Source organism: Eleutherodactylus coqui, chromosome 1 (assembly GCF_035609145.1).
Source record: "Eleutherodactylus coqui strain aEleCoq1 chromosome 1, aEleCoq1.hap1, whole genome shotgun sequence".
In the NCBI taxonomy this organism is placed as follows: Eukaryota; Metazoa; Chordata; class Amphibia; order Anura; family Eleutherodactylidae; genus Eleutherodactylus; species Eleutherodactylus coqui.
The window spans coordinates 148974521-148989287 of NC_089837.1; the positions used below are offsets into that span (position 1 = coordinate 148974521).

At 44.2% G+C, this 14767-nt stretch overlaps 1 protein-coding gene across 1 annotated transcript in view; it reads right to left on the minus strand.

Moving 5' to 3' along the window:
• Positions 1 to 14767, minus strand: part of LOC136626592 (T-kininogen 1-like) — a 106135-nt gene that overhangs the window by 18935 nt on the left and 72433 nt on the right. The window contains exon 9 of the mRNA XM_066601641.1: positions 5876 to 5968. Coding sequence (XP_066457738.1) covers positions 5876 to 5968 — 93 coding nt within the window. The remainder of the gene's footprint in view (positions 1 to 5875; positions 5969 to 14767) is intronic.

Genomic DNA, 14767 nt, shown 5'->3' on the forward strand with positions numbered 1-14767 from the left:
CTACAATGCTGTGCACATACACACGCTTCCACCACTAGCTTTTTAAAAGGTGAGCTAGGATCCAGACTTATGAATTATTAATACAATTTTCGAAGTTATGATTCACTTTAAAATGGACAAGGCTGACTAATAAAATTGTAGATTTCGCTATTGAACAGCGACTGTTTAAACTGCACAATGAGCGATGATCGTCATCGCTCATCTTTTGTGTTGCTAAAAGATGAGAGATGACAATCATCGCTCATCGCTATTGAACGGCGGCTGTGTATCTCAATGGAGAGGGGCGGGGGAGCGAGAGGAGAGAAGTCTCCTGCACTGCCCTGCCACTCGCCTCTCCCGACAGTCGTCCAATGTAAATGGGCCTTTAGGGATTACTATTAATTTATCTTCTGTCTTCCATCTGCAGTCCAATGGCCAGATTGAAAGAACTAATCAGACTCTTGAGCAATGCCTCCGCAGTTTTATTTCATACCTCCAGAAAGATTGGGTGGACTACTTATCAACAGTAGAATTCACCTATAACAATTCTATACATAATTCTACATCTCAAAGTCCATTTTATGCTTACTGTGGTGTGCATCCAGTATTTTTTCCTCATCTTACATTTAATACTCGTCACTGAGGCAGAAATTGTCTATAAATACTAAACTATAAGCCCTTCATAGTTATAGACACCTTAAAATAAATATTTATTAATTCTCTTTAAAATATAGATCTGACAAAACTAGACTACAAAAAACAACAAACACACATATACACGTGTAAAATAAATTTCTTCACTCTCACAACTACCTACTGTCTAGAAACTCTTAAAGAGTTAGTAATTAGACAGTGTTTGGTTAAATTCACTTAGAGGACAACTATGACAGATCAAAGCGAACGATAATGCGTCTTATATATTACAAGTCTGATCTATCAAAAGACATATAAGGAATAAATATATGTCATTAGAGACCAGTATAGTATGTCAAGTGAAAAGTGACAGAAAAGGATGATGAAAAGGCTCCCAACTCTTATTTCAACAAACTGTAATACTGTAATGGTTATACTTATTGGTGTTTCAATTACGATAACTCAAGGGGAGATAGTTGGTACATCAGATTGATGGTTTATATATTTTGCTGATTCTAATTTGGTTCATTCGGTTCGACGCGTTTCTGTGTCACACTGGGACACTTCATCAGGAATCTAGGTGTGATAGTGCCAACTATATGAAATATTCATAAAAATATGCATTTATGCATGGTGACCACTTGCGTTGTATAGTGGATATTATATGGCTGTAATTCAAGATGAGCTACAAAGTAGTCTAAATTAGCTGAGGGGCACTCAATATTCAGGAAGTTTCATGGTTAAAATATAAACCACAGAACTGTCTCAGTAGGTGCTACACATAGTCTCTGAGAGCGCATAAGATTAATTATATGTGACCTAGGCTCTTGGGATAAAGAACCCCAGTAAAGACTTATAAGAGAGGAAGTATCCTCTTAGAGCTCTAAAGAACTAGTATCAGTGATATAAAGCTATCAGCCAGGTATTATCAGCGCAAGCTGTGCATATAGGACATAGGAGATAGAAAGAGTTTTTTTCAGATGGATAGAGCAAGAGATAGGGCCTCTCTTGCTTTAAAAGGATACTTCCTCTCATATAAGTCTTTACTGGGGTTCTTTATCACAAGGGCCTAGGTCGCATATAATTAATCTTATGCGCTCTCAGAGACGGTTTATATTTTAACCATGAAAATTCCTGAATATTGAGTGCCCCTGAGCTAATTTAGACTACTTTGTAGCTCATCTTGAATTACAGCCACATAATATCCACTATACAACGCAAGTGGTCACCATGCATAAACGCATATCTTTATGAATATTCCATATAGTTGGCACTATCACACCTAGATTCCTGATGAAGTGTCCCAGTGTGACACAGAAACGCGTCGAACCGAAAGAACCAAATTAGAATCAGCAAAATATATAAACCATCAATCTGATGTACCAACTATCTCCCCTTGAGTTATTGTAATTGAAACACCAATAAGTATAACCCTTAGTTTGTTGAAATAAGAGTTGGGAGCCTTTTCATCATCCTTTTCTGTCACTCTGCACTTGACATACTATACTGGTCTCTAATGACATATATTTATTTCTTATATGTCATTTGATAGATCAGGCTTGTAATACACATACGTGTTTATGAGACGCATTATCGTTCGCTCTGATCTATCATAGTTGTCCTCTAAGTGAATTTAACCAAACACTGTCTAATTACTAACTCTTTAAGAGTTTCTAGACAGTAGGTAGTTGTGAGAGTGAAGAAATTTATTTTACACGTGTATATGTGTGTTTGTTGTTTTTTGTAGTCTAGTCTTGTCAGCCCTCTGTTTTAAAGAGAATTAATAAATATTTATTTTAAGGTGTCTATAACTGTGAAGGGGTGCATTTAATACTCCTACTGTTCATCACAGACTAACTACGTTGTAGGAAACCCAGAAAAATCTAATACAGATGCTACAAGAAGCACAAGAAAACTAAGCAGGCTGCGGATAAACATCGCAAAGCTCTTTCAGATTGGTGACAAAGTTTGGTTATCTACGAAGAATTTAAAAACGCATTTATCATCTCCCAAATTGGGTCAAAAGTTTATAGGACCCTTTTGGATTACTGCGATAATTAACCAGGTTGCGTTCCGCTTGGAGCTCCCTGACAGACTGAAAATTCACCCAATATTCCATGTGTCACTGCTCGAGCCATTCAGGCTGGAAGAAGTCAGCCATCTTCTCCACCAGTAAAATTCCAATGGGGTGGAAAATTCATAGTTGACAAGATTGTGGATTCCAGAATTTGCAGAGGGAAATTACAGTACCTGGTGCAATGGAAGGGTTACGGACAAGAGGAAACTTTGTGGGAGCCAGACTACAATTTCCATGGACTAAGGCTCACTGGGAATTTTCATAGGAAGCATCCGTGAAAACCAGCCCCTGGGTTGTCCAGTTGCCATCCTAGAAGGAGGGGGCTACTGTCGGGGCTCGAACCCAGGAGCTCCTTCTTTGCAGGCAGCTCTTGTTGAGCTATTCAGCTCCCTGGACAGCTCCCTTGCTAAACCTTGTTCCTGTTCCCTGTTCCTGCTACTGTTTCCCTGGTTGGCTCCACCCTGTCACTTGATTGAACACCCTATATAACCTGTACTAGCACCTCCCATCCTTGCGTGATTATTGTGCTCCAAGCCTGTAGTCAAGCAGTATCACCTACCTGCTCCTCCAAACTGCAAACTGATATAACTGTTTACCGACCTCTGGCTTCCCTGACTATGCTAGCTACCTGCTACTCCATGCTGAAAACTGAAATACCTGTGTACTCACCTCTGGCTTCCCTGACTCCACTATCTGCCTGCTACTCCATGCTGAAATCTGATATACCTGTGTATCAACCTCTGGCTTCCCCTGACTACGCTACCTGCTCCTCCTTGCTGCAAACCATCAAATATGCATGAAGGAGCCTGTACCTGAGGTCCACCTCCAACAGGAGTTTGAAGTCTGAGGGAACATTTTGGCTAGTCTCATTGGGGTTCTATACCATTGAGTTAACAGCTTATAGTTTAGTTTTTAGTCTTTGGTAGACCTAGAGCCTTTGTGTGTGAGAGTGAAATTTTTGACCCATTGTTCTGTAAAAGTTTTTCCCAGTTCTTTTTCCCAACCTCACTTAAATGCCAATGAGTCTTTCCGTGTCTCCTCTGCCAGCAAGATATCTTATACCTGTTAGATTTCGTTTGTCGGTGGTGTGGGTTACATACAAAGTTTTTTGAGCTGGGATATAGGGGCCACGAGTTGTGCTCTGGGGCCAAAATATTGTAAATATGTACATAACTGCAGGTACTGAAACCACGCCCTGACCAGAGGACCCCTATCGCCTATCTGTTCTCGCAAGAATCTCACATCTACCCGAGAGCACATTGCGCAAGTATGTTTACAGTCTGCAGAGAAGTGCAGAGCTGCCAAATAATTACATCAATTCTGGGTTACCCAACAGGGGTGTGAGTGGACTAGGTCCAGATACTAGGTTTAGGCACAACGCGAGCTTGTCCCATACAACTATCATGAATGGTGATAGGTCAGGCAACTGTCGGGTCAACCGGCAAGGTAGCCAAAAAATACTCTGGGCTTGATATGGCGTGGCATCCTGTTCCATTTTCACCCATAGTTTGGAAGAGCAATTATGCATAAAATTCAGGATACTACATTCAGATGACTACTCCATGGAATAGAGCAAAGTTTGGCAATCCCGCACCCCCTTTCTCTTTGCACTTTATGAGTGTTCTAAACCGTAAGCTTGGTCTAGTGTTACCCCATACGAACTTTGTCGTGGCTCTGCGAGTGTGCAACAAGTAAGACCTGGGTAGTTAGATGAAGCAGGTTTGGTATATATATATATAGCTATATATATATATATATGAGTTTGGGTAGAGAATCCATCTTTATCTTGCCGAACCTAGAAAGCCCGAGTGGCCGCCATCTCTGCCAGTCTGCTTCTAATGAGAACATTTTTTTGTAATTCAGATCGTATAATTGATTTGGATCGAATATTTGATGGTATCTTCACACCCACACAGTTGAATTATGGATTATAGTTGAGATGCTATATTCTTTGCGAGGGTTATGTTATTGGTTTCGGAATTGTGAATATTTACTTTAAAGTTGCTAATCCGAACTTTTTGAATTCTTTCAGGTTGGTTGGAATTGCAATTCTAGGATTTGTTACATACATTAGTCGGTCATTGGCAACTAAAGCTAATTTAGCTAACGCGTTCCACATTTAATTCCCTGAAAATTGGAGTTCTATCTTAGTGTATTTGCTAACGACTGCATTGTAAGAATATATAGAAAGGGGGACAAGGGGCATCCCTGTCTGGTAATGTTTTTAATTTCTAGTGGTGACGAAAGTAAATGCTTGGAAGTGCCTCCTTTTCTTATGAGGTCTTAACAGAAAAGAGAACTGTTAACTTAGTTTCGTTCACCCTCCTTGATGGAGTAACAGGGCGATTCCTGCCTTCTTGTATTCCCTGAATCCAAGACATAGCCGAAGATCCTCAATAAACAGGTCTGCCTCCTACAGACACTAAACTAAAACTTATTAGCTTGGTTGTTGCAAGAAGGGTATAGCTAGTAGGAGGAGCTAATACCTTTCTGCTTAGTGTCGCCTCCTTGTGGCAGTAGCTATACCTAAGGTTTTCAGCTATGTCACCCAAAAAAAGAAATAAGAAATAAATTTTACTATAGTCAATTATGACAACTTTCCCTACTTCAGATGGTCTAATTTATTGCAGAAATTAGGTGAATCTTATTTTTCTAGTTGATAACAGAAATGCTGTGTTGACATCTGTACTAGGGGCTTTGGGTCATTGGATTGAGAAATAGCTTTACATACCACAATTTCAAGTTAAAACAATTTTCATCCCATTGTAAGTCAATGGGGTCCATTGTTAGTATCATTAGAGTGACGGATCAGGCAGGGTGCTGAGGTTTCCATTAAAAACAGCAATCACAACACAGATTTCGATAGAGCCCAATTAGCTCCGTATAGTTATTTTAAAGGGGTTTTCTCAGGTTTTTACAATAACAGTCTTTAAGCAGAATAAACCTCAAAATAAAAAATCTCTTTAATATGTACAATAAAATCTAATGCACAAATGACAAAAAGAAATGGGTTCAAAAACCAAAACGCTCCACTTAAAAGTTGCGTAGTTCATGTTTGAATTTTATTGATGAAGAATGCACGTTGTTACTTAGACAAATTCTAAGTAACGAAACATAGTGCTAGAAACTAAGAACTGCAAACCATCAATATTGAAGGAGAAAAAAATCAAGAAAAAAAACACTTACCCCTACACGCATAGAGATTTCCTCACACTGAGGTGCTGAATGAATGTTTGTCTTGTTTCCGACTTTTATTTTTGTTTTACAAATCAGACGAACCTGGAATGAAGCAGAAAATCTTATCAGGAATTAGCAGTTATTAAAGTGCACCTGAAATGTCTCCTAGGATGCCCTGGGCTACAGTATAGTGACAGACACACTAATTTTGGTGTGTATACCAGTCAGCTTAGTGGTTTTGCAAATCTTACTTCTAAAACCTGGCAATGCTGGACTGGAGAGGAGTCCAACAAAGTTCCTGCATATTCATATAATATAGCCTAGCTGACATACTTGGTGTAGAGATTTCACTCACTAAGATGGAGCCTCAGGTGTAAAAGCTGCAGGTCTGGATGGTAATCAGGGATGAGCCAGGAGTCAGCAACAAGAGGTCTCGGTTTCCAGTACAAATGGATGAGGCAGATAACATAGTCAGATGGAAAGCCAGAAGACAGTATCAGGAGGTCTTGTCACAACAGCAGAGGAGCAGGCAGAAGTGGCGCTTGATCAATCAATCAATGCTGGAGAACAGAATAATCACGCACTGAGGGAGTGGCAGGGCTAGGCTTTTACAGGAACAGGATTATGCAGTAAAGCTTGCCTAGCAAGCTGGGTAGCTCACTGGGGAGAACCACCGACTGCAGTACAGGAGGTCCTGGGTTTGAGCCCTGACAGTAGCCTTACCTTTCAAGGATGGCCTCTGGGCATCCCATGTGCTGGTTTCCCTGGAAATCTCTTGTGAGTTTTGGAGTATGCACATTTTGTTCTGGTTCCCAGGAGTTTTCCTCTGATTCATATCCCTGCTACCACAAATTCATCTTGGCCTTGAACCTTTACAAAGGGGGTAGGTGGTTGATGTCTTCCAATGAAGGTGTTTTCCTAAAATGGCTTTAATAAGGACACATGGAAGACTGTGTGAATTCTTAAGCTTCCTGGGAGCTTCAACTGGAAGGCCACCAGGCTGACTCTCGCTGAGATTTGGAAAGGCCTGATAAACTTTTGCCCACGTTTGGGAGAGGGTATGTGGGCCTTCAGATTCTTGAGGGATAATGACACCTTATCTCCAGCCAAAAAGGTAGGAGCTGCATGGCCGTGTCAGTCTGCCACTTTCTTATAAGCAACCTGGACGTCTTGCACGGTCTCTTAAAATAAATATTGGTATTTGTATAGCGCCAACTTATTCTGCAACGCTTTCAGGTAACTTTTTTTTATTACCCCCCCACCAAGCTGGATACTCATTTTACTGACCTCAGAAGTATGGAAGGCTGACCTTGAGTCAGCTACCTGAACCATGGGGGGATTAAACTTACAACCTTCAGGTCGTGAGCAAAAGCTTACACTCTGCACCACACAAGGCTCTTAATTCCTTTTGCATATCCGCCAATGCTGTCAGTCTGTGGCTGACCGTTGGGACAGGCATATTAGCAGGAAGGCCAGGAATGGAAATGGGGTGCATCCCGTAGTTCGCAAGTATAATGGGCTCTGAGCGGTAGAACTATGTTGGGCATTGTTATACGTGAACTCTTCTGTTGTTAGATAATCCACCCAGTTGTACTGAAGATGGTAGATGAAGCAGCCGAGATACTTCTCCAGAGTCTGGTTAGTTCTCTCGGTCTGGCTTATAGACTGAGGATGAAAGGCAGAAGAGAGACTCATGGTAGTTCCCAGGGCCATGCAGAAGTGTCTCCAGAACTTCAAGGTGAACTGAACCCCTCTGTCTGAGACTATATCACCCGGAATTTCATGCAGTTGGAAAACTTCCCAGATCATCAACTCTTTTTAATGAAGAATATGGGTGCTCCTCCGGGAAGGAAGCAGGCCGGATAAAGCCCTTCTTTAGATTTACATATAAATGGTCCTGAAGGGTTTTTAACTCTAATTCTGAGAGGTTGTAGATATGCCCAAATGGAATAGAAGATCTATGGAGCAGCTCAATAGGACAGTCATACATCCAATGAGGTGGCAGCTGGTCAGCTTTCTTCTTGCTGCAGACATCCCTGAACATCTGGTATTGAACTAGTAACTTCTCAAAGTACTGTTGACCATCCTTAGGGTCTTGTATTGGTGTAAGGGCAGATGGTGCTATCTGGCAGTTCTCTTCACAGTATTCTGAAGGGAAGGCAATGGTCCTTGACTCCCAGTCGATAAAGGGATTATGGGTAGAGAACCAGGGGATTACAAGAATTACCGGAAATTTAGGGAGCGAGATGAGCTGGAAGATGATCGTTTCTTGATGGTCAAGTTTCATGTAGAGCTCCAGTTCAGTTGTCTCCCATGTGACAGGTCCTGAGAACAAGGGTGACCCATCCACAGTTTCCACATCAATTAGTATGGGCTTATGTCTAGTGGCAATGCTTTTATCTTGAGTCCAACATCGCTGAGCACTGTGTCTTCTGATTACTTGTTAAGATCTCTATTGGGAGAACAAAATGGTGGAGCGGGGGAAGGGTTGTAACACCGACTTAATCTACTGTTGCAAAGGGTGTTCGTTGGCATCCCTTTGTCTTGTGATAGCTGGATTGGTCAAGGTCTTGGCATTGGCTAGGGCCATAGCTATAGACCTTGTTTGAACAGTTTAAGGCATAATGTCCTGAGCTTCCCCAATAAAGGCACAGATTTTCAGCACAGCACCCAGACAAAACTGGCTCTGTTGAGCAGCTGAATTCCATGCGGTATCATTCGCCCAATGACGAAATTCAACCGTATACTCTGCAATGGAAGTTGCCCTTGTCATAGGTTATGGAACCTCCCATTGGCTGTGGCACAGCAGTTCGCGTCATCAAAGATTTGACCCATAGCGGTCGTGAACTCATCAAGGCTATAAAAAAGTTTAGTGTTGATCTCTATGTATGGTGAGGCCCAGGCAAGCGCTTCATCACTGAGGAGGTTGATGATAAAGACATTTTTTTCCGGTCACCGGTAAACAAGGTGGGCTGCATCTGAAAATAGATTCTGCATTTAGGAAACCTCGGTATTGGCGATGATCTCCCGCAAATTTTGCTGGCAGTGGTGTGCGGACATCCAAGTCTGAATGATGCACATCCAACAATTGTTTCTGTAAGGCAATTATCTCCTTCTGTTGATCCATCACCAGGGTCTGTAATCCAGAAAATGTCTCCTGATCGGAGGCACAGAATTTTTGGAGCTCTGTAACTTATTTCCATGAGGTGGTTATTACGGGCTCTGTTTCCGGCGTTATTATTTTTTAGCGACTTCTGGCACTAAGGTGGAGCCTCAGGTGTAATTACCGCAGATCTGAAGAGTAATCAGGGATGAGCCAGGAGTCAGCAACGGGGGGTCTCGGCTTGCAGTACAAATGGATGAGCTGGGTAATGTAGTCAGATGGAAAGCCAGAGAATGTTATCAGCAAGTCTTGTCACAATAGCAGAGGAGCAGGCAGAAGTGGAGCTTAATCAAATAATTCTAGGGAGCAGAATAATCGTGCACTAAGGGACAGACAGAGCCAAGCTTTTATAGGAAGTGCAATCAAGAAACAGGGAGGGGCCAAATGGGAAGCAGGAGCAGGGGACGTCATTACCTACGTGCAGGAAAGATAGAGCAGGACCTATCTCCTTGCTGTATTTTTCAAACTGGCGCGCTATGCAATGGAGTTTGGATGACCCGATAAAACAATTAAAAAATACTGGTTCATGTGCAACAATGCTCTTTAGCGAGGTAGATTTTCCTCAGTATATACACAGAGAGGTGAGGTAGATAATCAAGTTGTGACCCATTTACTTTCCCTATTTACATATCAAATTTTCAAGATTCACGTTTTGATCACAAATTTTCTTGGTTGAACAATGAGATTTTTAAAAAGGCCTGCTGAGAACCCTTTCATGACCTGAAGGTAGTGTGTGTGCAGAAAATAATTTTCCTAGGCCTAATGGTTACTGAGAAAAGAACTTTCTCATATATATTTTTTTGTGGATTTCCGAGCTTAGAATTGAATAACTAAATTGTGACCCCTTTACTTTTCTATTTAGGACCTAAAGAACGGTCATGGTAAATTTCAAGTATTTACAACACCGGGAAGTTAGAGAATAAGTGATGAGTCACTGAGTCAGTGAGTAAGTCATAGAATGATGGCTTTGACTTTTATATATATACCCCCACCTTCTTATCCCCCTCCAGACGCTGATTAGCAGGTCCCTCTGTATTACTGTGCACATGAAAAACGGCCATAAAAACCTGAGGCCATTCAAAAACATAGCGTTTTTCAATAACAGCGCAGGTAAAGCAAGCTGATGATGTTACCACTCTTTTTCTCCCCTCCTGATTGCATAGTAAGCAGCATTAAAAATACTGTAAAATGCTGTACACAGACTTCTACTGTGTTTCTACTCCCTTTTTAACACACCCTATTAATTTCAATTGGCAATGTAAGGCATCAAAATTGTGCTGTAACACTGAAAAATAGAACATAGAGCGTTTTATTTAGCGTGTGCTAATAATGCTGCGCTAAAACACTAATCTAAGAGGCTCCATTGAAATGAATGAAGGCTTTGTGCAGTGTTTTTAGCACAGTGCGTTGAAAACACGCATTAAACGTGAATAAGAATGCGTTCATATAGTGGATTTGGTGCAAATTTTCCACTGCAGATAATCAGCATAATTTGGTGTGCATTTGATGTGGAGCTGTGGCAGATATCACTCCTTTAATTGAAGGGGAGGAGTCTGCAGCTGTGCTGATTTTGACACAGATTTTAATGTAGATTTCCTGCTGTAGAAAATGCGTATCAAAGCTACAATGTGTGAACATAACCTTTAGGGTGCCTTCTAGAGATGAGTGAGCACACTCGTCCGAGCTTGATGCTTGTTCGACTATTAGGGTACTCGAGATGCTCGTTACTCGAGATGAACACCACGTGGTACTCGAGTCAATTGCATTTCCCATCCCTGCATGTTTAGCACCATTTTCTAGCCAATAAACATGCGGGGAAGGCATTACCACTTCCTGCTGTGATGTGCCAGCCCTATCCCACCCCAAAGTAGTAAGTGGCTGGGCCAATCAGGTGACCGCGGAGTACTTAAACTGGTCCCGCCCGCGGCTTGCCTCAGAAGCATGCTGGCATTGGTTAGGGAAAGTGCTGCAGCTTATACAGGGACAGTGTTAGAGTAGGATCCTGTCTTCAAGAACCCCAATGGTCTTTCTTAGGGCTACTCCTCATCGTGTGCATTATAGTTGTGGCTGGCTTGGAGCAGTAGTGCACTAATTTTTTTTTAAGCATCTTGGGCTGTGCAGGCCATTTCAGCTATAGCGTTCTCAGTCTGCAGTGTATTACGCAGAGTTTAGGGACAGAGCTGCCTATATAGGGAAAGTTTTACAAGACTCCTGATCCTCTGTACAAGAACCCCAACGGTCCTTCTTAGGGCTACATCTCACCGTGTGCATTATAGTTGTGGCTGGCTGGGAGCAGTAGTATTACACATCTAGGCCTGTTCCCAGCCTTGCAGTAATAGTGTTCTCAGCCTGCAGTGCCATACAACGAGCTCTCACCGTGAAACTGCACTCTAAAATTTCCTAGACTACTGCAAAGTAGTTCAGTTATACCGTTCTGTGTGTGCAGTGCATAACGCTGAGTTTAGGGACACAGCGACTTCTATAGGGAAAGTTTTACAGTCCTGATCCTCCGTACAAGAACCCCAACGCTCCTTCTTAGGGCTACATCTCTCCGTGTGCTTTACAGTTGTGGCTGGCTGTGAGCAGTAGTGCACCAACTTTTGTATTACGCATCTAGGCCTGTTCCCAGCCTTGCAGTTATAGCGTTCTCAGCCTGCAGAGCTGTACAACAAGCTCTCACAGTGAAACTGCACTCTAAAATATCCTAGCCCACTGCAAAGTAGTTCAGTTATACCGTTCTGTGTGTGCAGCGCATTAGACAGAGGTCTCACCGCTAAACAGTACTGTAATATTTCCTGTGCCACTGCAAACTATTACAGTTATATCGTTCTGTCTGTAGTGCATTAGACAGACGTCTCACCGCTAAACAGTACTGTAATATTTCCTGGGCCGCTGCAAACTATTTCGGTTATACCGTTCTATGTCTGCAGTGCATTAGACAGACGTCTCACCGCTAAACAGTACTGTAATATTTCTTGGGCCACTGCAAACTATTTCAGTAATATCATTCTATGTCTGCAGTGCATTAGAATGAGGTCTCACCGCTAAACAGTACTGTAATATTTCCTATGTCACTGCAAACTATTTCAGTTATATTGTTCTATGTCTGCAGTGCATTAGAAAGAGGTCTCACTGCTAAAAGTACTGTAATATTTCCTGGGCCAATGCAAACTATTTCATTTATACCGTTCTATGTCTGCAGTGTATTAGACAGAGGTCTCACCACTAAACAGTATTGTAATATTTCCTGGGCCACTGCAAACTAGTTCAGTTATACCGTTATATGTCTGCAGTGCATTAGACAGAGGTCTCACCCTGAAACAGTACTGTAATATTTCCTGGGCCACTGCAAAGTATTTCAGCTCTGCCACTGTGCAGAGCATCTCACAATACCCTTTCCTTGGTGGGGTTGAGATAGCCGCAGTTAACCGCACTATCCACTGGCTTTAGAGTCTTCTCCCACTCCACACAGCCTCTCTTATCTACAAGTCTCTGTGAGTGGTAAATTACCCCTAGGTATCAGCGCAAGACAGCGGGTTAATTTTTTTAAGTCACAGCATAGAGCCTCCGCTATCTACAAGTCTCTGTGTGCGGTGAATTAGCCACAGTTGTCAGCACTGTACAGTGGGGTAATTTATTTGGGCCCGGCTCTATTCTTAATCCGCCATGATGAGGAGTAGGGGTAAGAGTCGAGGACGTGGACGCTGGCGTCCAAGTGAGGGTGGGGGAACAGGCCGAGTTCCTGGGTGTGGCGAATCACAGCCGGCTGCTGAGGGATTAGGATAGAAGCAAGTTTCTGGGCTCCCCAGCTTCATATCACAATTTACGGGTCCGCGTGGTAGACCTTTATTACAAACAGAGCAGTGCGAGCAGGTCCTGTCGTGGATGGCAGAAAACGCGTCCAGCTATGTATCAACCACCCAATCTTCTATGCAGTCCACTACTCCCGGCCTAGGGACTGCAACTCTGAATCCTCTGGCTGCTGCTCCTTCCTCCCAGCCTCCTCACTCCATGAAACTGACATATTCTGATCAGGCAGACACCAAGGAACTGTTCTCGGGTCCCTGCCCTGAGTGGGAAAAAATGGTTCCTCTCTCACCTGAGGAGTTTGTCGTGACCGATGCCCAACCTTTGGAAAGTTCCCGGAGTCCGGGTGATGAGGCTGGGGACTTCCGGCAACTGTCTCAAGAGTTTTTTTGTGGATGAGGATGATGAGACACAGTTGTCTGTCAGGGAGGTAGTAGTAAGGGCAGTAAGTCCGAGGGAGGAGCGCACAGAGGATTCGGAGGAAGAGCTGCTGCATGATGAGGTGACTGACCCCACCTCGTTTGCTAAGCCTACTGAGGACAGGGCTTCAGAGGGTGAGGCAAGTGCAGCAACAGGACAGGTTGAAAGAGACAGTGGAGTGGCCAGGGGTAGAGGCAAGGCCAAGGCGAAGAATCCCCCAACTATTTCCCAAAGCACCCTCTCGCGGCAAGCCTCCATGCAGAGGGCTAGGTGCTCAAAGGTGTGAATGTGTGGGCATATGATGGCAAGCACCCCACAAGGTGGGACGAAGGGCATTCATCGCCTCCGGGTCACACTACTGCCTCTTCCCCTGTGCCCCAACCTGCCACACAGATCCAATCCCCCTCCCAGGACGCAGGCACGAGCGCCTCCCGGCCTGCACCCACACCCTCACCTCCACGGTCCTCCACTCCATCCAGCAATGTCTCTCAGCGCATCGTTCAGCTGGTCGCTGAACACAAGCGTTGTAGCGAAAGGGGAAATACACCACCACCCACCCGCATGCACAAGCTTTAAACGTGCACATTGCCAAATTAATAAGCCTGGAGATACTGCCGTACAGGCTTGTGGAAACGGAGGCTTTGAAAAACATGATGGCGGCAGCGCCACTATTTTTCCCGGTGTGCCATCCCCTCTCTACACCAGCACGTCTCCCGCAACATAAATCGTGCCCTCACCAACATGGTTACTGGGAAGGTCCACTTAACCACGGACACGTGGACAGGTACTGGCGGGCAGGACCACTATATCTCCCTGACGGCACATTGGGTGAACTTGGTGGAGGCTGGGACCGAGTCAGAGCCTGGGACCGCTCACGTCCTACTCACACCCAGAACAGCGGGTCCTTCCTCGGTGCTGGTATCTGCAGCGTTTTATGCCACCTCATCCAAAACCTCCCCCTCCTCCGCCACGTCTACCTCTCAATTAAGAAGTGTGAGCACGTCGCCAGCAGTCGGTAGCGAGCGGCACGGCAGCACAGCGGTGGGCAAGTGGCAGCAAGCCATGCTGAAACTAATCAGCTTAGATGACAAGAGGCACATGGCTCCCGAGCTGTTGCAGGGTCTGACAGAGCAGACCGCCCTCTGGCATTTGCCGCTGAGCCTCCAACCGGGCAAGGTCATGTGTGACAACGGCCGTAACCTGGTGGCGGCTCTGCAGCTCGGCAGCCTCACACACGTGCCATGCCTGGCCCACATCTTCAATCTGGTGGTTCAGCTTTTTCTGAAAAACTACCCCCACTTGTCTGACCTGCTCGGCAAGGTGCGCCGCGTCTGCGCACATTTCCGCAAGTCCACCACGGACGCTGCCACCCTGAGGACCCTGCAACGTCGGTTTCAGCTGCCAGAGCACCGACTGCTGTGCGACGTGCCCACACGCTGGAATTCTACGCTGCACATGTTGGCCAGGCTGTACGAGCAGCGTAGAGCAATAGTGGAATACCAGCTGCAACA